Source organism: Podarcis erhardii (assembly GCF_964252035.2).
Source record: "Podarcis erhardii genome assembly, chromosome: 2".
NCBI classification, from domain to species: Eukaryota; Metazoa; Chordata; class Lepidosauria; order Squamata; family Lacertidae; genus Podarcis; species Podarcis erhardii.
In genome coordinates, this window is record NC_138498.1 from 67,148,166 (window position 1) to 67,174,430 (window position 26,265).

General features: G+C 40.1%; 2 protein-coding genes across 4 annotated transcripts in view; one reads left to right on the forward strand and one right to left on the reverse strand.

Annotated features, from left to right (window-relative positions):
- Positions 1–17,004, forward strand: part of SGCD (sarcoglycan delta) — a 394,603-nt gene extending 377,599 nt beyond the window's left edge. For both annotated transcript variants that reach the window (XM_081851583.1, XM_081851582.1), the window contains 2 exons: positions 4,920–5,043; positions 6,989–17,004. In XM_081851583.1, the coding sequence (XP_081707709.1) occupies positions 4,920–5,043; positions 6,989–7,162 (298 nt within the window). In that variant the 3' untranslated portion in view covers positions 7,163–17,004. The remainder of the gene's footprint in view (positions 1–4,919; positions 5,044–6,988) is intronic.
- Positions 1–26,265, reverse strand: part of LOC309336095 (syncytin-2-like) — a 396,307-nt gene that overhangs the window by 361,449 nt on the left and 8,593 nt on the right. The gene's annotated exons all lie outside the window — the stretch shown is intronic.

Below are 26,265 nucleotides of genomic sequence, written 5' to 3' on the forward strand. Positions count from 1 at the left end.
ACCTGGTTCGCTTCCCCGCTCCTCCACATGCAGCTGCTGGGTGACCTTGGGCTGTCACACTTCTCTGAAGTCTCTCAGCCTCACTCACCTCACAGAGTGTTTGTTGTGGGGGAGGAAGCAAAAGGAGATTGTTAGCCGCTTTGAGACTCCTCAAGGGGAATGAAAGTTGGGATATCAAGTCCAAAAAACCAACAACTTTGAAACTGCTTCAGGTAGTAGGAAGCTGACCTCAGTACCCAGTGACATTCCCTTCCGATGTGAGACTGAATGTCCCTATGGAAGTACTGTAGAATGGCATGGCATCATCTCAGGGACATTCAGGGGGAGAGTGAATATGGCTCCTTTCCTTCCCTCCCCCCCCCCCAAACACCAAGAAAGTTTGTGGGAACAATGTTTCATCCTTATGTGTGTTTAGCACTGTTAAGGTATGTCACATTATTGGTTCTTCCTCTTGGGTGTAGGAGATTGATCCTTCCATTTCTGTGACTTTTTAAAGCATATGATGTGTGTGATGTATGAATGCATACAACACTGAAGATGCAAAGCAAACTAGAGTTGCTGCTTAAAAACAGGCATGATGGGCAATTAATTCCTAACCTTTTGTTCTACAGTTCCTAAGACCACTCCACTTCTGGATTTTGTTTTTGTAGCCTTTGAAAGGATGCAGTGGAGCTGAACATCACTGAACTATTTCAGAATCAGAGATGGCTTTTGGCAGTTCTCACCATGAGACCTTGGATTGATGATTGCTAGTTGCTTTATCATATTTGCTAGTTGCTTTTCTTACAAGACAACTCAAAATGACTTTCATTAAAACCAATTAAAAACAACAATAAAAAACCAAAAGACTAAAAATTGTGATCCCACAGTTCTATCTGCCATCATGGCTCAGGGGTGGTTGAGCCAACAGACCCACCCCTGGATGCAAGAATTGACTGAAGCATCAACTATGCAGTATCTCTGCATCTCAAACCAAAAACCTTTCCAGTCAGAATATGTATTTCTGATTACAGACATGTTATCTCACTCCATGGTAATCAAACAGTGAGGTCCAAATATCAGAATTAAAATGTATTTATGACTATAACATCTTCAAGCCAAAGGCATGTTGGTTAATTAACTTTTGATCAATAGGCAAAATTGTTGCATCTTCCTTTGAATGGGACTGGAGGAGATAATTGGTTCTTTGGAAGATGACACATAAATATCAGAATCACATAGGCATGTCAGTCTGGATAGGAAGCCCATTGATTTTAACAAAACAAAAATCACATTCCCAGCCTAAGATAGTAGTTAGTAGTCTGCAAATTGATTTGGCTGTAGGACTGTTTGACGTAGTTATTTACTAATTAAGGTGCGACATAGTTGATGATGTGGCTAATTTTCTGCCCAACGTGAAATATTATAGTGCCATTAGAAATAATTAAACGCAGAAGAAATAATAACCCAGAGTTGCTGCAATGCATAGTTCAAGTTCAATGCAAAGTCTGCCTGGATTTATAGATAGATAGATAGATAGATAGATAGATAGATAGATAGATAGATAGATAGATAGATAGACAGACAGACAGACAGACAGACAGACAGACAATAATATTCCTATAGGCATAAGCTGATGAGCAGTTTAGATTAAAGAATGCTCTTTATGGAATAAAGAAGGAGATTTGAAATAGAAAGCTCCATTAATTAGCAATACATATGGTCATATCCAGTGTTCGTATCAAAGTGCCCCCATGGAATTAATAGACATGAATAACTTGTCAATTAATTCCAATAGGTCTACTCTAACTTATTCAGGTACAGCCCATCATCTACTATAGTTCATTAAGGACATTAGACATTTGAGAAGTTAATGGTCTGTCTTTCAAAGTATACTCCAATATTTAATTTTTAAAATGCTATCTCACTTTAAAATATGAATTTCCAAAAAAATGTTGAAACAGTAAACAAAAACCAAACAAAAACAGAACCCTTTAAAAATAGCATTGAACAGCAACTCTAAAACTGGTTGAAGGCCTGGCTAAAAAAAAAAGTAAGTCTTAGTCTGCTGCATCTAAAACCTATGAAGCTAAATGCCCCCATGAGTATCCCAGGAAAGAGAATTAAACAGTTAGGGTACCATCGCTGAAAAGTTCCTTTCACCAATTGCCACCAGTTTGGTTTTATATGGTGATGGGGCCCAGAGAAGGGCCTTTGAAGCAGATCTTAACACATAGCATAGCATAGCATAGCATAGCATAGCATAGCATAGCATAGCATAGCATAGCATAGCATAGCATAGCATAGCATATAGAAGGCGGCAGCCCTGAATCTCAGACTGCATAGGAGTGAATACAGCACTCTGAATTCTACTCATAAGCAAATGGAAAGCCAGTGAAGCAGAGCTGTTTTAAAACTGGGAAAAGGCATTGTCATTCCTTTCCTGTTACCAAGTCTCTTCACCTCACTGTGTAAAATAGATTCTTGCCAGCAACAAGTTGTCTGGATATGCCTAGTTTGATAGGAGCCTGCCTGCCTTTTATCTGATATACTGATATCTGGTCCATCTAGTTCTGTACTTACCTGCACTGACTGGCATTGGTCCATCTGGGATTTTAGACAGGAGTCTTTCCTGCAGTATATTGAGGTACCACGGCTTCAAGTAGGGACTTTCTGCAGGCAGATCATTTGCTCGGTCAGTGGATTATAGCCATTCCTCAGTGCAGCTTGCTTTGCTAATGCCACCCTGCCATGGAATCAATAAGTGCTTATGAGTGCTTATGTCTGCAGGGTTGGGCCTCACCATTGTCCATAGTGAACTGAGACTCACCTGAACACACCCAGTATTCCTCTATGTTTGCAAATTGCAAAAGAAGATCAGCAGAAGTAGGGGAGCTAGTCACTCATCAAGGAACCCCTGGTAAAGTTTTCAAATAACCCATGATCCCCCCCCCCAAAAAAAAGGAAAATGATAATAATACTGGACAATATTTGATGGTTGTTGTGCAATAGTATTTGATAGTTGACATATAATCGCATTTTATAAGATTTGTTAGATCACATGCAGTGGGAATTACTAGTATTTAAGAGTCAGCAGGTTATAAGATTTCATATTAGAAGCCCATTTTAAAAAGAAAAAAAGAAAAATCAAGATATATCAGAATGCCTAACATAGTTGAACTTTCAGCTAAGAATTAATTTCACATTGAAAATGAGAGTTCAAATTTTGCTTCAAAATCTGTCCTTAAATTTAAAAATGGAAAAAGTTTGGGATGTGTGGAATATTTGAAAATATTTATTTCCTATCTACTTAGGAAAGCAAAGGAAGCACCATAGTCTGTGCTGCTGGAGGCAGATGTAATGCAGAAAATATGATCTTTGCTGTCCTCGTTTTGGAATGATTAATGAGGTTGTGTATGATGCAGGAAATGAAAACTAGAAATCTGGATAAGTAATGACTGCTCCAACAGAATGAATTCCTCTGAAACTACAGAACATACTGATATGCTGACCTCCAATAAATTACACTGCAAGTTTTCAAACAAGCTAGGAAAAATAAAGTTTTGCTTTTTTGTTGATGACTACTTCTGCAGAGCTTCAGTGATAATCTGAAGGCACTTCCTAAGGAGGTACATGGTTGCCACTGGCTGTTTTGATTTAAGACTGCAATGTCCTAAACATGAATTTTAAAGATTCTGGGAAGTTAAGCAGAACTTTTTGCACTGCTGTTAAGACTAGTCATGTAACAGTAAGACAGGCAGATAAACAATGAATATGCTTTGATATTTGTTTGGTAGATCAGGATCCACAGGTGGGTTGTACACCAACCCAATTTAGATCACCCAGTAGCATCACTGCAATTTTCCCTTTCATTTTTTTTAAGAAAAGGAAAAAGAGAGGAGAAGAAAGGCGTAGAGGTTAAGAGAGTAGGGGAAAGAAAGTGATGAATTATAAAAAAATGCAGTATATACAGTGGTGCCTCGCAAGACGAAATTAATCCGTTCCGTGAGGCTCTTCGTATAGCGGTTTTTTCGTCTTGCGAAGCAAGCCCATTGACAGCTTAGCGGATTAGCGCTATTAGCGGTTTAGCGGCTTTTAGCGGATCAGCTGATAAGCGGCTTATCAGCGGATCAGCTGATAAGCGGCTTAGGGCTTAGGAAAAGGGGGGGGAGGGAAAAAACCCCGCAGGAACTCGCAAGACATTTTCGTCTTGCGAAGCAAGCCCATAGGGAAATTCGTTTTGCGAAGCGCCTCCAAAACGGAAAACCCTTTCGTCTAGCGGGTTTTCCGTCTTGCAAGGCGTTCGTCTTGCGGGGCACCACTGTATATGCAGTATAAAGGACGGAGGTTAGAGCTAAAAAAGGGGGGTTCTAGTCTGAAACTGCTGCTCTAGTATGGGTTTGTTGTTTGCTGTTTGTTTTTCTATTTGCATTTTGGTTAAAAGATAAAATGCTAGGTATAATAAAAAAGGAGAATTTCCTGGATGCCAAGATCTAGTTTGGGGCAAGAACTCTTTGGTGCGAGAACTCCAGCAGAGATTTAAAATCACAAAATATGCAGCAAAGTAAAGTGTGGAAATATAAACTGTTAGACCTTTAAAATACCCCCTTCTAAACTGATGCAAACTGGTGTTCAGAATGCCACATGCCTTCTTACAGAACAGTAACATGAATGAAATGTACTGTAATCTGATACAAACCTAACACTAGATCATGTTAATGGGACAGACGTGCACTCTATAAAGATAGTCACAGATTCGTTGTTAGAGAGGTGTGAGATGCAACAACATCAAAATGTGGTTTAGTGGGCATGCTCTTTTGCATCTTAGCATCAGGTCGTAATGGAGCCTATTAAATTCAAGGAATACATATAGTTCTCTATTACAAACAAGTTTCCAGGAGAAATAAAGGAAGTAATATGAACCTTTCTTGATGTTTCAGACTTGAGTCACCAACACGCTTTCTGGTGATGGAGGCTCCCAAGGGAGTTGAAATCAATGCAGAAGCTGGCAACTTGGAAGCTACATGTAGGACAGAGCTCAAGCTGGAATCCAAAGATGGAGAGGTAGGTAGAACGCTAAGTAAATCTCCAAGTGAATAATCTGGGCCTTCCATGAGAGCCTTTTATTTTTAATTACTGTTGTACAGTGTGCATTATCTTCAGGTAGTTTGTAGGCTTAAAAAATGGGATGACGGTGTTCACTTAAGCAATTCTATTTAGCACTGCAGCTAAAAAGAAGTGGTAGGTTTAGCATGTGTGTTAGAGCTCCTTGTAGGAATGATGGAACTCATTGTATGCAGACTACATTCCTTCTATACAGAATGGCGAGGTGATTCATTAGTTTTAAAGTGCTGGGATAATAGCATTGGTTGTGTGAAACAGATTTATGCAGCTGTAAAAATGTGCAGTACTACTAAATTCTCTTCTTCCTTGTCACTTTAAAGTGAGATTTACTTGACTAGCATAATTAAATCTTATATCATGCATTTTTCCAATGAGGAGCACTTAACTCACCTGTATTGATTTGTAAAGCTGAGTATCACTTTCCTATTTGAAGGAAAGGAATATGTCAGAACAAACCTTTCTGCTGTTGAAGATGCTTAAAGAGTCTGGGATTATAGCTCAACCGTTGTCCCCAAAGTATCTCAGAGTATTGTTCATTAAGGGACTTATTTGTAAATCTGCTATTTAAGAACTTTAGAGCAGCTGCAATATAATGTGAAATGAACATTATTTTAAATTTTTGTTTTCTTGTTCTGCAAAAGGTAGAATGCTTGATTCCCACTTTACAGCTCAGAGATAACTTTCAGAGAAAACAACACATGTGGCTCTTGATGCTTAATTTGAAAAATGAAACTTATTAAAGAATGTTCCTTCTGGCCTAGATACCATTCATTTTATTTCCAAATGTGTGGGAGGTGGCTGTAAATATTCAGGGGTGAGTGGAGATATGGGGGCAGTCTACACATATTCAGAGAGTCCCTCAGCAAAAAAGCAAAAAGAGGTACCCTACCAAAAGTAGCTCAGTTCTCTAGTTCTGGGAAGCTTAATTTCCAAACTAATTTCTGATTTTTTTTTAATGTTTCTGAAATTTAACATGAATATAATAAGTAGGCGCTACAGCTGTCCTTTTAGTGTGCTGGCATTTTATTAATTATCCAGTGCGATGCAGGTGGCGCTGTGGTCTAAACCACTGAGCCTCTTGGGCTTGCCGATCGGAAGGTCGGCGGTTTGAAACCCCGTGACGGGATGAGCTCCCGTTGCTCTGTCCTAGCTCCTGCCAACCTAGCAATTTGAAAGCACACCAGTGCAAGTAGATAAATAGGTAATGCTGCGGCAGGAAGGTAAACGGCATTTCTGTGCGCTCTGGCACTCGTTACGGTCCTCCGTGCACCAGTAACGGTTTAGTCATGCTGGCCACATGACCCAGAAAACTGTCGGTGGACAAACGCCGGCTCCCTCGGCCTGAAAGCGAGATCAGCACCCCAACCCCATAGTCGCCTTTGACTGGACTTAAACGTCCAGGGGTCCTTTACTTTTACCTTTACCTAATTATCCAGCAAACACAACAAAATGCAAGAAGTGCACAAAACTTAAGCTAGCTCTGGGAAATAATTGCTAGTGTCTGGTAAATGTGAATCCTATATCCTATCCACTATTCCTGCATTCATTGGAATAGAGAATGTCGCAGCACTTTACTCATTTGCCAGACAGTAGAAAGGGGAACAGTAAGCTCTGCCTGTATCTACACATGAACTGGTGAATGCAAGATTTATATGGAGCACGAATAGTGAGTGGCAGACCAGTACTATATGTAACTTTTACATAGCATCCAGATATTTACAAGATTATACTATAGATCTAGCTGACTTTATTTGTGTAAGAAATAAGCAGATGTGTGTATGTGTGTGTTATAGAGTGAACTTCAGGCAATTCCCACTGAACGTTTTAAATCGAAGGGCCGACAAATCCATTTCAATGCTAATTTATTTTCTCTCTTCCTCTGCAGATAACGTTGGAGGCTGCAAATATCAAACTACCTAGATTGCCTCTGGGATCCTTCTCCTCTACTGGATCCAGGCAAAAAATCTACGAGCTTTGTGTGTGTCCCAACGGGAGGTTATTCCTGTCTCAAGCAGGAAGTAGTTCCACCTGCCAGATAAAGACAAGTGTCTGCCTTTGAGAGAGACTGTTTGTGACAGGCATAGCTGGCAGCACAAAGGCCTTTTTTGGCCTCCCAGATAGCAGCTGCCAACTACTTTTACTAGAACACAGAAAGCCTATCAAAGACTTTTGTGTGCGTGTGCGTGTGTGTGCGTGTGAATATATAAATATATAGATATATATAGATATAAATAAATATATATATATATCCTTTGTGTAAAATGAAGTTTCAGTACAAGAAATTCCAGGGTGACCCTCTTTGTGTAGCATTTATTGCTCCCACATCAAAATTTGAAAATGTGCAAATTGGATCCAGATCGTTCCAGGAGTATTCAAATTGTGTCATAGCAAGCCTCTATCAGTCAAGAAAATGCTTTCAAGCCTTTCCAAATTTAGTTGTACCTTACACATGACATTTTACCTGCATGGAAATAGGGGGGGAAAATATGTCATTTAACAAGACTGCACCCATGTTTGATCTGCCACATGTACAGATACTTGGCTCTGCAATTATGGCATTCCATTGTGTCTATGAAAACTAGACTGGTATGTGATCTTCACACATGATGATGTACACAAGGTTCCTATGTCTTTTCTAATTCATGTACACTTGTGTAGGTACAATGTCATGTGTGAAATAACCCTAAGATAAAGACACACCCCCACCCGAAAAAAAGGCAGCTCAGCTTGTACCATTCCTTCTCAACCTAGGCCTGAAAGTAGAAACATCAAAGGCAAGGAACCAAACAAAAAATGTTCATAAGAATTATCAATCAGTTTAATACCCAGGAAGAACTATGAGGAGGTGAGTTGCATTGGTACCTCACTTCATAACCCATAATAGGCTCAGAAATGTTCAGACAGTAGGATATCACAATTGTTTAACTGCTGCCTTCCCCTCCTTAGGGGATGTCACCCCCCTTCCACTTTGAGAACCACAGTTTTGGTATGTAGAAATGAGATTCTCTTGTTATTTACAGTTACTTCAAAGCAAAGAGTAAACGGCCTGGTTAAAGAGAGCATGATGAGACAAGCATCTCTGATTATTATCCTGCCATGAAAATCCATCAGATATGATGACAAAATTACCTACTGCTTAGGGTGCTCCAAGACACCTGTGGTTAAATTACACACTGTTCATTTTTAATTAGAAGCAAATATTGCAAGAGTGGTGTTCTGCAGCACTCTCCATAATCCTAGGCCTGATAGCAGCCACCTCGATGACATAAAAAGGCCCCTTCACATTTTATCTGGATGAAGGGATTCAATGCATTTAAAGGGCCTCCATGTGATTAAGTGCCCTTGACGTTGTGCCCATCTTCCTGGCTCTGCTCCCAACCTCCATGTCATAGTGTGAATGGAAAGCTGGCAGTGCTTGTGGAGAGTCCTCCACACAACCAGTAGCCCTGTGTTACTGGGACTTCCAATCACATGGAGCACTGTTCATAAGTACATCTGGCTTAAGAGGATTCCTCAGTGCCTATAGGTGGGAGGCAGAGCTGCGAGGACAACACAAAGATAACACAGATAGCACATCAAGGAAGCAAATAACTGAGTCATATCAGTGGAGGAGTTAAGAGTTGCAAGCCATTTTATGATAAGCTGTAAAGTCCATTCAAGATACTGTTTATGAGGGCTAAAGGCCAGATGGACAAGCATGTGGTTGTAATCATGAAAAGGAGCACTAGGATCTATTCTCACACATTTGGCTGAGATGTGTCCTGGCATTTCTGCCTCTGTAGTCCATCCAGAGAGAGAGTAGGTGCATCTCATAGGTGCATCTTCAGGAAAAAGCAATTGCTTTCCCATTTCAGCAAGAGTAGGAAAAAATGGTCCCATGGAAGGAAGAAAATGATTCAGCAAAGGAGAACCTTGTATTAATAATGTTCAGCTTTCAACTATTCCAAACATGCTGCTCTCAGGACCATTACTGTCTACAGTGCAGATGACCAGGGAACTAGAATAGATTGTGCAAGTAGCATGGGATGGGATGTCCATTTAACCCACAGCAAAACATTTTTTAAAAAGTACAGAAAGTGCAGAGAAACTCTTAATGTCAGCACAAAGCAATCTGTTTCTGATTAAAAGGCAAGATGGCCACCTTACATACAAAAATACAGGAAGAAGACAACTGACAGGTGTCTGGTTTGCCCTTTGCTGTCAACATTTTAGTTTCTGAAAACAAAAGCATTCCTTAGTTTCTGGAAATGCTTTTTTGTTATTACAGTACTGAATGGGAATATATCTGATGGAACTTGGCAAAGTAAAGGGTCCATGTCTTTGGGGCCCTTTGGCTAGAAAGGTGGTATATAAATGTGAATTTTTAAAAACAAGTTAACTAAATTAATGGTATAAAGTGTTGTGGGGTGAGCCATAGAAAGTCAATGTCTTTTTCTTTTGTTTTGACAGTTGCACTATCAGAGATGCTTATTTTGAAGAAGTTTTTTAGTGGTTTGCATTGGTTATGACACAGTCAGTTCACTGAAAAGCAGTACAGTGAGTTCCCTTCAAAGCTGAACCCAAGGCACACTTCCCTACAGGAACTAGGGAAAAGGTGGTAATGTTGGTCTGTTGTAGCAACAGCAACAAAGAGTCCTGTGGCACTTAAAGACTAACAAGTTTTTTGTGGCACAAAAAACTTGTGCTACAATATGTTTTACCACAGGACATTGTTTTCTCTAAAGGAATCCTCTATGAAATGGAAATATTAACAGCATCACAAATCAGATGTAGCACACAATTTATGAAAAATGGTTTCATAAATAACTCCCACATGCATTTCTGTAATTTAGAAAACAAAAACATACAGATATATTGGAACCTATCCAAAAACCCTAAGTTTAAGTAAAAATCGGTAGACCACTACACTTATAAGCAACCTTGTTATATTTTCATTTAAGCCATTTCCTTGAATTTCTTTGTGGGCTAGAGAGCACTAAGAACTTGATAGCAAGACTGATGAAGTCAGTTTGGAAGACACACCCATTTCAACGATGCTTGGATTAAGCCATTACTAAATATTGTACTTAGGTGCTTCAGGTTAGCGGTAAATAAGGCTTGAAGACACCAGTGAAGTGCACTTTTGGTGGAAGGTGAAATTATAATATATTTACACTCTTAGGTATGCACTCTTAGGTATGTTTACACAGAAGTAAGTCCCCAGGTATTCAATGAGGCTTATTTCATAGTAAGTTTGTTTAAGATTGCAGCCTTTAGTGACACTGTTAGGACTTCAAACCTAACTGAATGGCTCCTGTCATTAATATTCTTATTTTTTACCTGGTACTTAAATCCAAGGGGGTCACCCGGGATAACCATTGTATTGGGACGCAGGACTATACACCATCTCTGTTCAAAGAGGGAGACTTGTGCCTATGCCTTAAGTCAATGCACTCAGCAAGGAGAAGCACATCATACTTATTATTGAAACTAGTTTTATTTGGCATGTTGGACTGAAGAGAATGATGGGGTTGCAATCTTTGAGAGATGAATGAGAGCTTTTAAAGCAACATGAAGTAGAGTCACTAGAAATGCATAGACTATGGGGCACCTGGAGAAAATCCACATCTCTGACATGTTTTAACCTGGGTATTGAACTCCAAAGCTAATCCTGGAGGTCTGACTGAATCTTCAGAGGTTTTGGGGGTATTGTGGTAAAAAATTCCCTTGTTTTTCTTATTGAACAGTGATCACATGTAAGGCCACTTCATTGAGGAATACTTGTCAGGTTGATAAATGGGCTCAGCACTGCAAAGAAAATATACATATTGCCATGTAACAGAGTTGTTTGATCTTTCGTCCCCCCATTAATTTTACTGATAATGAAACAAGACAATGAAATTAGGTTCCTTTGAAATGAACCATTGGTGTCTTTAGGTTTTTGTGTATTTGTTTCTGAAGGGCTTATCTTTCTGAGAGCTCATTTTTTATGTTAATTTGGGTCCTGATCTTGCAACTTTAAAGTTACAAATTTAGTTACTGCCTGCACTTAGGTAGTTGAGGTAGTATGCAGAGAGGAGGTAGGATGTTGGAAATGATGCTACCAATAAGAATCAAGTATCTTTTAGATAGAGATGGGGAACCTGTAGCCCTACAGATGTTATTGGAGTTCCCAAAACCCCACTCAGTGTGGCCAGGGAAGATGGGTGTTGTAGCCCAGAAACAGCTGGAGGCTTGCAGCTTCCCCATCCATGCTTGCTTAATTACTGGTCCTAATTTATCTTATACAGAGTGAGTCCTTAAAAGAGGCCCCGTGGATACAGAGTACACATGTTCCATGGGGCCTCTTTTAAAAGACTCACCCTATACTAGCATGGGAGACCTTTACAGCTTGCCACCAGTTCCACAAATAGCCACCCTGCTTACTACAAAAGGCAGCTGTTAGCAACTATTAAAACTCTCCTTTGCCAGTTACTAGAACCCTTTCCTTTTAAAAACAAACTGGGTAGAACAGGACATGGTTTGACACATAAGCACCTCCCATTTCCTCTCACCACCACCACCCCCAACTCTTTAGAACCCGACAAAAGTCAAGCATGAAAGTTAAAGGATGCTTAAACCTTTTGATTAGGGCTTATGCAATAAATAAACCTATGCTGGCTTTGGAATTTTACTCTGTAGGCAGACATTTCTGAACAGCAATAGTTTGGTGTGACAAGAAGCCATGCCTATAAATACTGAGTGCCATACATGTGATCTAATGATGAAACAGATCCTTGTATCATGCCCGTGTTATGGACACTTTAGTCAAATCAGTCATGTTTTCATGGGAAACATTATTTAAAGAACATCTATGACATGTACAAAAATGAACCCAGGCATTGTGTTGGAAAGATAGATCACAAGCAAAAAAAAAAATAAATTAAAAATCACTGTGCCCTATTTATTGCCTTTACCAAAGGAATAACAAAAAAAAATTACAGCTATTTATTTCAAATCTCAGTTGTTAAAAGAATTTGTAGAACATACAGGTCTCTGGTGTAAGTATATTGTAGTTTTTTTAAAAGATAAAAGTATTATCAGTCTGTATACACAAGTATATCAGATTTTGTTAACTCAAAATATCTTCCAGTGTAAAGTTTGGAAGATTATCTGTGCCGGTGGAAGCATACTGGCAACATGGTTGTGATTTTTAAAAAATGTTCTGTAGATGGACACAACTGAGACCTGTATGTTTTAAGGTACGTTTAAACTATTGTTTTTGTTATTAATTGTTTGTTATTCTGTTATAATATTGGCTTCTCTTTGTGTTCTATCCTTTCCACTTCCGGTGTTAAAAGAGTAGGCAGTCTTGTGGGGAATGCTGCTTTAAAAGGACTGCTGACATATTGTCACTTGGGGAGACAACACAGGGACTGGTCACCAGAACAGCTGTCTGCATTTTCTATTTGAAAAACTTGTGCATTTAATTTCCATTTAATGAACAGAGGTTAGTGGGCCCTGTGGTATTCTTAGTTTATTTTTATTTTCTTCAGTTTCATGTTCATTTTCACGGCATAGGTTATCCAGACACTGTCCTCACTCATATCCCAATAACGTAATTTTTCAGTTTTCCTCCACATTGGGATTTCTCCCAGATGGCAGTTTATCTTTATCTCTGGTTGCCAAGGAGAAGCAAAGGTGGATGCTGAACCTGCTTGCACTGAAATCAATGTAAGATACACCATCGGCTTACATGCCTGTAGTAGATATCCCAGGGATTTTCTCCATCAGGATTTAAGATCTGGTTCTTGGCCTGATTGTCACAAGTAAATGGAAATGTTGTCATTGACCTCAAGTCGTTGCAATATTACACCTCTTGCATTATAGCTGCCTCTTTCTGAAATACTTAATAGACTTTGCTGTTATATTCAGCACATCTTAAGCTGCCATAAATGCTATGGATAAAGATAAATGCTCTTAATTACCGTGCCAACTAACCTTTTATGGCTTTCAGAGCATGGTTTTATACCTAGAAGATGTTGTGGAAAGCTAGTATCAGCTGCCTTTACAGCAGCAACATTGAAAACAGATTGCATTACTTTCTGGCTTGGTTTGATTCAGCAACAAATGAGTTGGATCCAGACTTAGTCACATTTAGAGTATACATATTGCAATCAATGTGACTTAAGCTAGCAGTAAATAACTTAAGATCTATTGATCTGAATGGGTCATCTCTACGCATGTCTAAATCTGTATCCACCCCAGTGGGCCAAGTTATATGCACGGACATACATGGGCTCCAGGCTTCTCTAAAAATAGATGTACTGCTGTGAGAGGAACTGTGATATGGCAGATTATATGTATTTAATAATGCAGCATGGGACTGTCCAAAACTGACATTATTCCAGACACACTGCAGACATTAGCACTTTATGGATTCAGTGAAGAAATAAATTAAGCTTGTTAACTATGTCAGAGGTCAAAGGTGTGACCCAGCAGGTTCTGAGACCTCAGAAAGCATCTCCGAGGTCTCGTGAGGCCTCAGAGATGCTTTCCGAGGCCTTGCACGACCTCTGAAGTTGTGTGGAGGCCCTGTAGTGTGGGTGCTGAGCACCTACAACAACATTTTTGTTGGCTACTCAGGCACCCAGAGCCCCCTATAGTTGGTGCCCCTAGGAAGTATTTATTTGTTAGCCAGCTTAGAACTCAATGGGCTTACACTGAAGTCCTTCTCAGTGTTTCATATACTTGGGTCCCCAGCTGTTGTTGGACCACAGCTCCCATCATCCCTAGCCAGCAGGACCAGTGGTGGGAATGATGGGAGTTGTAGTCCAACAACAGCTGGGGAACTAAGTTTGAGAAACACTATATAAGATGAATACATTATGGACTGTTGACCTTGTTCATGTGTCACAATAAGCCATAAATTATGGTTTATCATGCAGTAGCAAATCATTCCTACTTCACTTTGCTCTACCCTACCAGCTTGCAGTAGAAAGGAACAAATGATAATCGATCCCAGGCCTAGAGTTATATCTGAAATGGCATTGTGGTTTGCTTCCCTCTGAACAAGCTACAATTAGGGTGTTACTGGTAAAGGCTTTGATAGAGTGTTATGCCAAGGCTTGTGACTTGTTTCTCTCCATTGTGTGAGAGAGGAGCAAAACAATCTAGTTTGGCATGTTCACAGTGAGCTGGCCTTCAGCTCATAGGGTGAGACCCACTAGTGGGCTGAAGCTTAATCCTAGGTGGGTGACAACCACAGCTACCAACATGGTACAAGATTAAGAAATTGGTCCCCAAATGCATGTTTGGGTTAAAAATAGGTCCGGAGTCTAAAAAGGTTTAAGATATCTGATCTATCGTTCCCCTGACAAGCAAACTTGGCCACTATATGTTAAAGTATCAACATATATTTGGGGGTGTACTTTATTTGCATTTGGGTACCCATGGGAAATTGCAATACTCCTATTTGAACTGGATTCCCTATAATATTGGTATAAGAAGGAGGAATGGCCATCTAAAAATATTTCACCCTTTCGTTTGAATAACCCATTTAATATTTTGCTCTTGGTTTGGTTGGGGAAGATTTTACCTTTTCTGGCTTTTGGAATCTCTTGAGGCTTTCTGAATCTAAAGAGTAGCAAACTTGCCCAAAAATCTCTTCTTCTTTTTGGTGGAAGAGGTGACTATGTAACACAGCAGGCCTGTATATCTATGTCACGGGGAAGGGAGGTAGGCTGAAATTTCCCATGCAAAATCTGTCAAAACTACAGGGATGTAAAATCTCTCGGAAATTTAATTTGACTGGTGCAGATGGTATTCCGCTAGGAAAACCCAGCAGCACTGCCATGTGCTGGAAATGTTTCATGTTCTTGTATCAGAGCACCTTGTCATCTTTTGCTTCAAATCTTTTCTTGCTAGTACCATTGTTTTAGCAGTAGCAGCATGTTCCTTTTTCAAAGGAGAGATGAGACATCTCATAATTTCCCTTTAAGAAGGGTGCATTGTTGATCATTTCGTGATCAATTTTAGTTTTCAAAGAAAAGGTCCACTAAAGAACAATTTAAAATAATTTCTTTGCCTTGCTGTTCATTCTGCTTTGTTTTTCTGCCAGAGTGTGTAGGCGGCAGGAGGAAAATAGAAAAATGTTACATTTGCATAGTGCCCTGCTACCAAACACTTGAAATAAACATGCACCAACTTAGAAAATGGGCTTGTTAAAAGAGGCTTTGGGGCCTTTCAGAAAGTTCCCATAGGATGAACTATTTCTGCATTTCCTCTAACAATAAGTTTGCTGCATAGTCTGTGGCAGGCGCATCTTTTGTGTTGTTACAGGAATTTATTCTACATTCGTGTGTGGGCTTTCTTTTCCCCCCATTCTAAAACCTTAATCACTGATAAGAGATAAAATAGTCCAAGGGTTTCTGCTGCCTGAATGTATTACTGCTTTCTAAAGCAATGTTATTTCTATGGGCTTCAACAAGATTTTTTCATAGCAGAGCAGCATCTGTAACACCTCTGAGCAGCTTTGGTTTTTGAAAAAGCACAACAATGTATCTCACACAAAAAAATAAATGGGTGAGATTCTATTTTTCCTACAAGATTGGATAACAAGAGTCCATAGTAAAGACATTGCTACATTTCTCCTTCCTGCAGTTTCATTATATAATTATCTCTCTCTCTCTCTCTCTCTCTCTCTCTCTCATATGAGAGAGAAAACTCTTAGGGTTTTTTATATGCTAACAAGGAATTAGCATTTTTGTTAAAAGAGTGCCTTTTTCTTGGCCATTTTCTGAGTTTGCAGCCACCAGCTCTAGCTAATTTTAGTTGGTCTTACAGATGCAAGAAATCATTGATGCTTTAGCGGTATATTAATGATGCCCCAATTATAAGCATAAACAGCCTAAATAATATTAATAGCCAAGGCAATTGCTGTTCAGTTTTCTCAATATTGCCATCTTACAACCATTAAGCAAGCATCAGTATCAATGTAGAAGCAAGTTATTAAGCTGAACTGCTAACTGGTATTTGTTAATGAAGTATGCATTCAGATGGGCAAAAGGGTATGGGCTTTTGAGGCAAGGGACAATTTAGCAGCTATGGGGTGTTTAATATTTCTCCCACCCCCACCCCACCACACCCTCTTCTACTGTGTCTAAACTGTAGCCATGAAATATATTTTTTGAACTGGAAGTGATACTGCAGTCATGTAAAACACAAAACACCATTGACTCAATGTGGGGGCATGATCTAGATTTACACAGGCCAAAGGTCTAATTCAATACATTTTGCAATATTTAACAGCAGATATGAAAATATTCACTATTTTCTCTCTATTTACACCACGTACAAAACAGGTGCAATCAAAAGGATCCACAGTCAGATCTCGAACATTTTGCAGAGTTGGAAATTCTGATTTAGACCAGAGTAATGGGATTGGGGGGAGAGCTTCAGACTTTTCCCCTGCACCATTTTCCCATTCTAAATCTCTCCCTAAGTTGCTATTGGCTCCATGTTAGCATAATGTACATAACATTATAGAGGTAACTGCACTGTGTAGGCCAATAGAAGCTTTGCGGTACTACTTAGATCAAGAAAACAGCAGCACAAAGAAAAGGTTAAGCACAAACCTCTACAGTACTCCAATTAAAAAAATGAAGTGTCCCTCCAGTTGCTTTCAAGTTGCTATTTAAGTCAGAAAATCACATCACAGATATTTTGCATCACTTGTTTCAGTTCCCAGATTTGTATATTTCATTGCTATGTGCTTTCCCACCCAAAAAACTGAGATGACTAGGTAAATGATGGCCAAACTACCTTAGTGTGCCACAGCAGCACCCAGTACCAATGTGGCAAACTGCTTTTTTACTGTTCTGACGGCATATTCATAATTGGCTCCTATTCAGTGTTCAAATGCTATCACCACAAGTCAACACAGATTTAGGTGTACTTCAACACAGATTTAGGTGTACTTTAACTCACTTAAATCAGTGGGCTAAAGTGCACATAACTTTGTTAAAACTTTGTTTGAAACTTTGAATTTTCTAACCCATCCAATATTTCTGTATCTTCCAATAAAGTCCAAGGTCCCTAAAGCTGCTCTTAGCTGATAAAGTGGCACAAAAGGAAGCCTTATATTTAGCCATGCATCTTCAGGTCTGGTCAAGTTTTCATTTCTTCACTACCTATTAAAATGCATCTATTTGCTACCCATTAAAATTTTGCATCTCTTCACTACCCATTAAAATGCTTTAACAGGAGTTCAACTGGAAATTGGTAGATAATCCCTAAGAGAGGAAAATAAATCTGGATCATATGTATCAATATACAGCATGATCTATGCCCACACATAGGGTAGGGAACCTCTAACCCTCCAAATGTTTTTGAACTGTGATTCCCATAATCCCCAACTATGCTGGATGGACCTAATGTGTGCTGGAATCCAGCGACCTTTGGAGTACGCTATATGCCCACTCTTAACCTACCATGACTACACAGTTGTAGTGGGAAGAGGGGAAAAGATTATTGAGCCCATGACCTCTTAGTTGTTGGTTGAGTGCAAGTACTGGGACCCTAAAGTGCACCTGTCATTACTGACATTGCAACACATGCTCTGTGTTCCCCATAATAAGATCAATGGACCTTATGCCACAACTTGCTATGGGAATGCTGGTGGGCTCTTGCTTCTGAGCAATAGCCAAGTAGATTGTAATGCACCCATGGTTGGTTGCATTGGGCCAAGGGTGGGGGTGGCAGTTAAGTGGATTTGCTGAGTTTCCTATGGAATCCTCTTTCATTTGCACAACTCTGCATCTGTGGCAGTAGATGGATCATGCCATTAGTTTTCTACTGCTAAGTCCTTAATAGCCGCACCTAAAGTAGTTATGTTTAGTACCATAACATTTACTCCCATTGGCATATTCTCACTATTCCCTACATTTCGATGCAACTAATATTTTTAAAATGTTTATGGGACTAATCTAAAAGACTCCGAGCTCTCCATGATTTTATTGACCCAAGTCCATTCTTACGAACTGCCCTCATCTAGCCCCATATAGATCTTAATAAAATTCCATTGTGATTTTGTATGGATACATCTGTTTACAACCAGAGGCATACCTAGGTTCCCTTGCGCAATGAACTCCCCTGCAAGGAGCTGTATCAGTGCCTCCCATCCCTTGCCCTTGGCAAGATTATCAACACCCTCCACCCAGAAAAATGGAGGAGTGGGCTGGCTCCTAACCACTCTGAGCCAAAGGCTCAAATCTTGCACCCTTGGCAGGGACCAACTTGGCCAATCTCTAAGTATGTCCTTGTTTACAACCCAGTCCTCAGCTCAACTGAACTGAGATCTCAGGATTTCAAACAATAGTCTGTTCAACTTAACTGTGTTGCAACAATTTTCACACATAACACCATGAGGTAGTGTGGGGTTTTTTGTTTGTTTGTTTTCATATCTATAACATCAATATAAATCCTATATTGGATAGAATTAACTATTTGTTTTTAAAAATTGCTCTCTGCTTCCTGTTCTGCGTTGACAGCCTTTACATATGTGCACAAATGCCAGGCGAGAGGTTCAAAAGCGCTTTCAGGATCACATCTGAAAATGCCCTCAAGTTCTTGGCTTAAATCAAGGAACTAATCAGGGATCTGTGGCCCTCCAGACATTGACGAAAGCAACTGCATCATCACTGATCTCTAGGGCTGGTAGGAGTTGAAGGGCCGCAGTCCCCATCTTTTGCTTAAGCTTAAATATAAAAATCTGCAAATAGAAAGAGTCTTGCTGAATCAAATCAAAGGGCCATTTAGTTCAGCATTCTGTTTCCAACAGCAGCCAGCTAGGAAACTTATAAGCAGAGCCTGAAGGACATCACATGCTGTACATTCCCAGCACTAGTGCCCAGAGGTTTACTGCCTTTGAAGAGAAGGATGTTGCTTTGAATAGAGCTTTTGGAGTTAAGAGCAGCAACCTGGATGCAATGTCCCTGGAGTGGAATGGCTCACAGTAGGGGCGAGGAGCCTGTGGCCCTCCAGATGTTGTTGAAGCTTAACTTCCATCAGCCTCGGTGACTATTGCTAGTGGTAAGGGATGATGGGAATTGTAATTCAGCAACATCTAGAGAACCACAGGTCCCCCATTTATGGGGCTAACTGTCCTAAACATATGCATTCCACAGGATTCAGTGGGGCTTCCAGGTAAGTTTGCTTGGGACTGCAGTATTGGAGTCACTTTCCCAACCATAGCTACAGCTTATTTTAATAGCTTGCCTTGTCTGGATACTGGTGCTCGACATATCATATAACTACTTGTGTTGATCCACTAAAATGTTGCGCATACAGAGCACTGAGAGCAGAATACAATCTCTGCTGGTATAAGCAATGACATTTCGGCTGCCAGAATCCTATCTGTCTGTGAACGTAACATAAAAACAGCCCATATGCCATCACAGTTTTCCATCTGTGATAGTAAAATGTGTTGTCTTACCTATGGTAAACACAAACTCTTTCATGAAACCACAACAAAAGGTTCAAGTTCTAAATCACATTTTTCATGAAGTTCACATTTTGTTTGGCTTTTTATTTTTATTTATGTGTGTGTGTGTGTGTGTGTGTGTGTGTGTGATTGTGTGAGAAAAAAATTAAAGCTTTTTTTATCAAGTAACATCAATCCTTGCACACTCTATGCAAAATTTTGTAAGCATTGCAATAATGCTATGAATTACACAAGGAAGTATTTTAACTTTATTACACTTTCTGTATAAAAAGATTTGTATTTAAAATTATTTCAACTGCAATCTTGTAAAATATATTAATAAAATAATGATTGTTAAGAAATAATGTGTGGTTCCATTTTCTTTCATCATTTTCAGAGCAAAAATATGAAGCCAAATGAGCACTGAATGTTTAGGATGCGGCCTAAAGTGGGGGGGGGGAGTACTACAAAGATGGTTCAGCCACCTTATCCTACACTCTGTCAGGCTTCAGTGGCAGAGTAGATGTTCATCCTGTTTCCTACTGTTTTTTAAAACATGCACACACCGGTTCCCCACCTATCAAAAACAAAGGTAAGATTTAGTTGGGCTTAGGAGCATGACCACCATTTTCTCCCTGGTTTGGGGGCATGAGGGGGACTGGGATAGCTTTAGCTTCAATACTGCCCTTCTTCCAAAGATCACAGGGTAGTTCACAAGATAAAAACACAAAAACAAACCGTAATAATCAGCACACCACCTCTCTCACACACAGTTTAAAAGGCCATAGACTGTTTAATTAAGCAACGTAAAAACTTTGCTCTCAAGTCAGTAAATACCAAGCATAACAACACAAATTTGAGTAAATATAGCTGCATAAACTTTTATTTGTGAATTCCTATATGAATAGTAAACAAGTAAGGCATTCCTTATTACCTCCATTAGTAATGAGATCAGCTTCACACATTACATTTTAGTAGATGCATTCACTGAAACTTCTTTTCAGTGTACAGTTGGCAAAGGTCACAACAAGCCTCAGTTGCTCTTTGAGCAGGTATATGCTTCTTGGCTGCTACTCACAAAATAATTCTGTGTGAAGAGAAGACATGGCATTGGCTGTGCTTGTCATGATAAACTAGGGATGCTGGTGCACACAACTTAGTTGCTCCCAATTTATTCCTCTGGGTGCAAGCAAGAGAAGTCACAATTAAGCTTAGCTGCCTGTAAGGTCCAAGGCTGGGATTGTGGTTTGTTGCTCCCTAACCAGCCAGGATTTGTAAGCCAGCAGCAAACTATGGTTTAAGACTGTCTCGTGACATTGGCTCATAAGAATGTAAACAGATCATGAACTTGGGCTCAGACACCACAGATGTAAAATAATCCACAAACCATCTTAATGCAAAGTCCAAATGTTTCCATTGCATTGTCACATAATCAAATGTCCTTTAAGCTTTGAGTGACAGGTTGCACAGGCTTAGTTCTCTTTAAAATTACTAGTTTGTTTGTTGGTTTGTTTTATTAGATTTATAAAATAATTTATATATTGCCCTTCATCAAAAGATCTCAGGATGGTTCAAAAGATAAAATGGAGGTTAAAGTAAAGCACAAATAAATAGTTAAAGAAAAATAACAACCCACAAACACATTTAAAAGGCTGCAAAATATTAATCAGCCAGAGGCCTGGCTGAAGAGGAGGTTGTCATGAGCCCCAAAGGTTTCCAAATACTGTATAGAGGATGGAAAGGTGGATATAAAACAATTATGTGACAACAATGATTAGCATTTCTATTTAATCTACCTTCGTAGTTTAAAGGGCACTGCAAAACAAATCTGAGTTTGCAAGGTGGGAGTCTGGCTATATTGAAGTACATGATCGTTTCTTTACAGTTAACTTTTATTTTTCCTAAAAATCAGCAGCCCTATATTACTGAGAATGCTGATTTACAAACATATAAGCATTCTTCCTTTAAAAATTGCAGGATTGATGCTACTGATAATATTTTGTCAGCATTTGCATGTTTGTCTACACCTACAGTCAGAAACCTCCATCACCACCCAGCAAGGCCTTTGTTTTCATTCCCACAAGAAAATAGACTTGTGCAGTCAGAAAACACCAAATGCCTTGCAAGGCTGGGATGTGTTGGCGCCATCTGCTCTTCCTCATTAGGCAAGCATGACAAGAGGTGGAAAATCTAAAGTCGCAAATATTTAATTTAGAAAAGATAATTTGAGGCAGTAATTTTCTGTGGCAAATGTCGAAGCACATTGAAGGCAGACAGTAGCAAGCAGCAAAATACTTGCAAGCACAGGGTTTTTCCAGGTGTTGAAACACTGGAGTGGACAACGAATAACATAGAAACCACATATACTACTGCTGGGGGGACGACACAAAGTGGTGTTCTCCACTTGTTTTGAACTACACCTTCCCATCATCTCTGACCATCGGCTATGCTGGCTGACTATGACTAATTGGATTTGAAGTCTACAACATCTGGAGAGCCACCTTGAAATGGGCACATGTGTGGAACAGAAGGAAAGAAGACTTGTGTAGGAGGTAGTGTGAAAGATCTTTGCCCGGGACCCCAGAGAACCACTGCTAATGCTAGCTAGATAAACAAACAGGTTACCTCAGTAAAAGGTAGCTTCCTGTGTTCCTAATGCATACCTTCCAAGTGTCCCTATTTGCCAGGGACAGTCCTGGAATTACAGAAGCCATCCCAGCTTCTGATTTGATCCCAGAATGTTCCCATTTCTCCCACCAGTGCCCTGCTCAGGGAGGAGGATGAGCCAGCATTTGTCCTGAGCAGCGGCAGCAGTGACTGCGAGGCAGCAGCCTGTTTTCTCTCCATGGCCATCACTGCCAGCCTCCTCCATTGGCCAGCTCATAGTGGCTTCTGGAAAATGGGCAAGGAGGAGGAGAGTCTACTCTGTGCAACCATGTCTAATCTTTCCCCTTTGGTACGTGTTTTTCTTTTGTAAAATCTACCAAAGAATAAAATAAAATCAAGATTAATGGATGATCTCAGGATGGCGGAGGGTGTGTGTCCCATTGGTGAAGTGGTGGCGGAAATGCTCTGTTGGGGAGAGGACAAAAAATGGGAGGCGGTTGAGCAAGGTCAGTTGGGGGAGAGTGAGAAATATCCCTATATTTGTCTGAAGAATATTAGAGGGTATGCAAATGAGGCACTTCCTGTTTCTCCATGAGGTCACTTCTAGCTAGCCAGAACTCATTTTCAGGGCAAAGGATTTCCTGTCTCCCATCAAAAGAGACTAATGGTTGGATGCAGTTTCACAAGTGCCACCCAAGACCACTAAAGAGTTAGATTCATGTGCATCTTATCTAGAGGGAAATGTAAAATAACTGTAAGACAGGAAGAGAACTTGTGAGGCACATTATTTTCAGCTATGAAAGCAAATTTTAATATGGGAAAGGGAACCCTTCTGCAGCTACTATTAATGAGCTTCTTGGGGGCTGCTCATTCCCTAGAAGCTCAGACATTCAAGACACATAACCAGTGTTTTAATTTGATGTAGTCACTTCCTATTGCTTAAACTTTAAGTCTTAAAGTCACAGCCTATTTCCAATTACAGCAACCAGCTCTTTGGCCCTAATTTTTTTCTTCATCAACTTAATTTCATACAAATCTCGTACTTATTAAGCCTACTTCCATTGGAGAACCAAGTCCGGGCTCAACATAAGGTGTGTGAGAGATTTTGTTTGTGTGTGATGTCCATCCAAATTACTTTTGGATACAAAAGCACATCCAAAGTACTTTTAAGTGTTACAGTAACAAAATCACTTACAACTCATTTGAGTAACACAACCTTTTAATGCCAGAAAAGCTTCACTCTAAATTTGCAAAATAAAGGAAACACTGGCACAGGGTTTGCTCTATTTAACAGGCACAATCTGGTGCCTGGCAAATTATTGTTCATACCTTTGCACAGAAGGCTGCAGGAAGAACCTAAAAGTGCCACCCATCCACCCTGCTTTCGCCTCACTCAAGCCTCCTCTTGATTAAAAAGCTTTCCATTAGCAGACAGGACGCAACTGGAAAGAACCCTATAAAGACCATAATAAACCAGTGTACTAGAAGCATATAAACAATCCAACACCCACCAGCCCCCACTAAGCAATGGCAGATGTTAAGGCACCTTTACAAAACGCCAGAATCTGCTTCATCTGTTCCTATGTAGGTATTCCCCTTTGTGCTTGGCACTGTTTGCAGCTGTTTGAGTGCAAAATCCCTTCAGTAGTCACAGGCTTCCAATTCAGCACTTTAAAGCCCCATGATTCCAGGTATGAACGGATTTGCCTGACTCAACAGGGAACATCTTGTTCCCCATAGGGTTAGAAACATTATCAGTAAGACCCACACAGAGGCACCGGCTGCTATTGGGCTTCATGTTATAAAAAAGGGTATTTCCTCTGTGGGGGAAAAGCAAGGAGGCCTTTGATGTAAGCATTCAGAAAGAAACCTCAATGGCTATGAAAAAGACAGGCTTAGCATTTAAAAGGGCTTCCACATAAGTTACAATGAATTATTTGCAATTAAATAACATTTATGATCTGTTAAATGCAGTTAACGTTGCAGAGCCTTATAAAGCGACCCCCAATTGCATATTGAAGGCCTGCCTTGCTATTTTTCCCACAGCATAAAAACTAATTAGCGAAGAGCACGTTGCTCAAACCGGACAGCCATTTGGGCAGTAGGCAGTGAGCTGAAAATTATAATATGCACATTATGGAGCCTTTGGCTCCAATTGCTGTGGTAGCCAATGTCTGCTTTTTTATCCACTGTAATGTTTTAATCCAAACTTTAAGTTAATTTTCATATTTCCAATGATTTGTGCTCTGTTCCCCATCACCCTCCCATCACTGGCAATGTACTATTTATTACATACTCTGAGATTTCAGAGGCACAGTGCTTATCCAGGTTTTGTTTCTTTTGGAAAGAGATCATTTTGTAATATTTGAATCTATTTACAAATATACAGGTTAAGGATAAATGTGAAAGCACAGATTGACACTTCAAAATGTCAAATCCAATGCCACCACTGGATCTCCAAGGAGACACCCAGCGCCCCAAATTGCCATTAGCTTACAGCAGGCATGGCCAAACTTGGCCCTCCAGATGTTTGGGGACTACAGTTCCCATCATCCCTGACCACTGGCCCTGTTAGCCAGGGATGATGGGAGTTGTAGTCCCAAAACATCTGGAGGGTCAAGTTTGGCCATGCCTGGCTTACAGAAACCCCAGAATTCAACTTTCTGTTTCTGTGTACACACTGACAGCTTATAATGCACCTAGGTCATTCTTTTTCTCAATTTGAATCCAAGCTGGTTTGAGGAAAAACACAGTATTTCATAAGAAATTACAGAATAGATACATCGTAGATGCGGATCAGTCACAATCCTTCCTCTACTCTAGGAGTTGCCAACCCACTGGCACACAAACACACACCAAGACCTTCACTGGTGCCCCTATCTCCCCCTACTCCTCTCCCCTCTGCAACTGGGCTGAAGTGTTTCCCCAGCCAGGTCATTTTCTTTCCTCAGGGGTGGGAATATGCTGCCAATATCATGACACTATTATACAAACCTATAATGAAACCACACTTGTACAGTCACCTCACCTTAAAAATACTATTGCAGGGCTGGAAAAGGTCCAGAAAGGGGCAACTAAAATTATCAAGAGGATGCCGTAACTCCCCCATGAGTTACATTTGGAACTTTTTAGTTTAAAGAAAATGTGTGTAAGATGGAAGTGTGTAGAATTATGCATGGTTTGGAGAAAGCATGTAAAGAAAAGTTTGGCTCCCTCACACTAGAACTTAGGGACTTCCAATAAGGCTGAATGTTAGCATACACGCATACACGCATACACACACACACACACACACACACACACACCCCTTCATACAGTGCACTACTAGAGGAAGTGATGGTTATCTGTCCGGCTACTGTGGAAACAGAGTGCTGGACTAGATCAGCCTTTGGCCTGATCCAACAGGCTCTTCTTTCGCTCAGAAGAGAAAATTCACCTTGTGAATCAGTTTACACACAGATCCAATGCACACTCCCAGAAAATAGTCATCTGTATTTACCAGTGTCATGAAGACCTGGAAGAATGTGAATTTCAGTGAATAAATCTTTTGTCCATCTGTATAACTCAATAAAATATTTATATCCAGACTGTCATGCGGTGTGAGTGACAAGGCATTAACAGATAATAAATGCACTGAAAACCCAATGACAAATGTTGTTTCAAGTTCTCTATTGCTAGCAAATATTTGATTAGCAAATAACTCTGCACTGATGCATTTGAGAAGGTAACCGAGAGCCATCTGCATTCCTCAAGCAAATCTCCTTGCAAATAACAAATAAATTTGACAAGGATGCTATGCCCCATTTCCTCTCCTGTCCCCCACCCTCCCGCCCACCAGTGAAAGTAGCAGTGGTCACTATAGCATCTTCATTTATAATCTGAGTCAACAGCATAACAGCTGCAGCTTCTGGGTTCAATTCAGATCTGCTGTAAGAGGATATACAATTTGATTGCTCGATTGTGTCACAGGGACAAAAATAAGACATGGATTGGATCCTGATTACAGCACACATTTGCTTTCCTCTTTATCCAGGAGATCTTCAGCAATGCAGGCACAATTCAATGCAGGCACAGAGATGCAGAGTCTCCCCATCTTACTAATAATACTCATTACT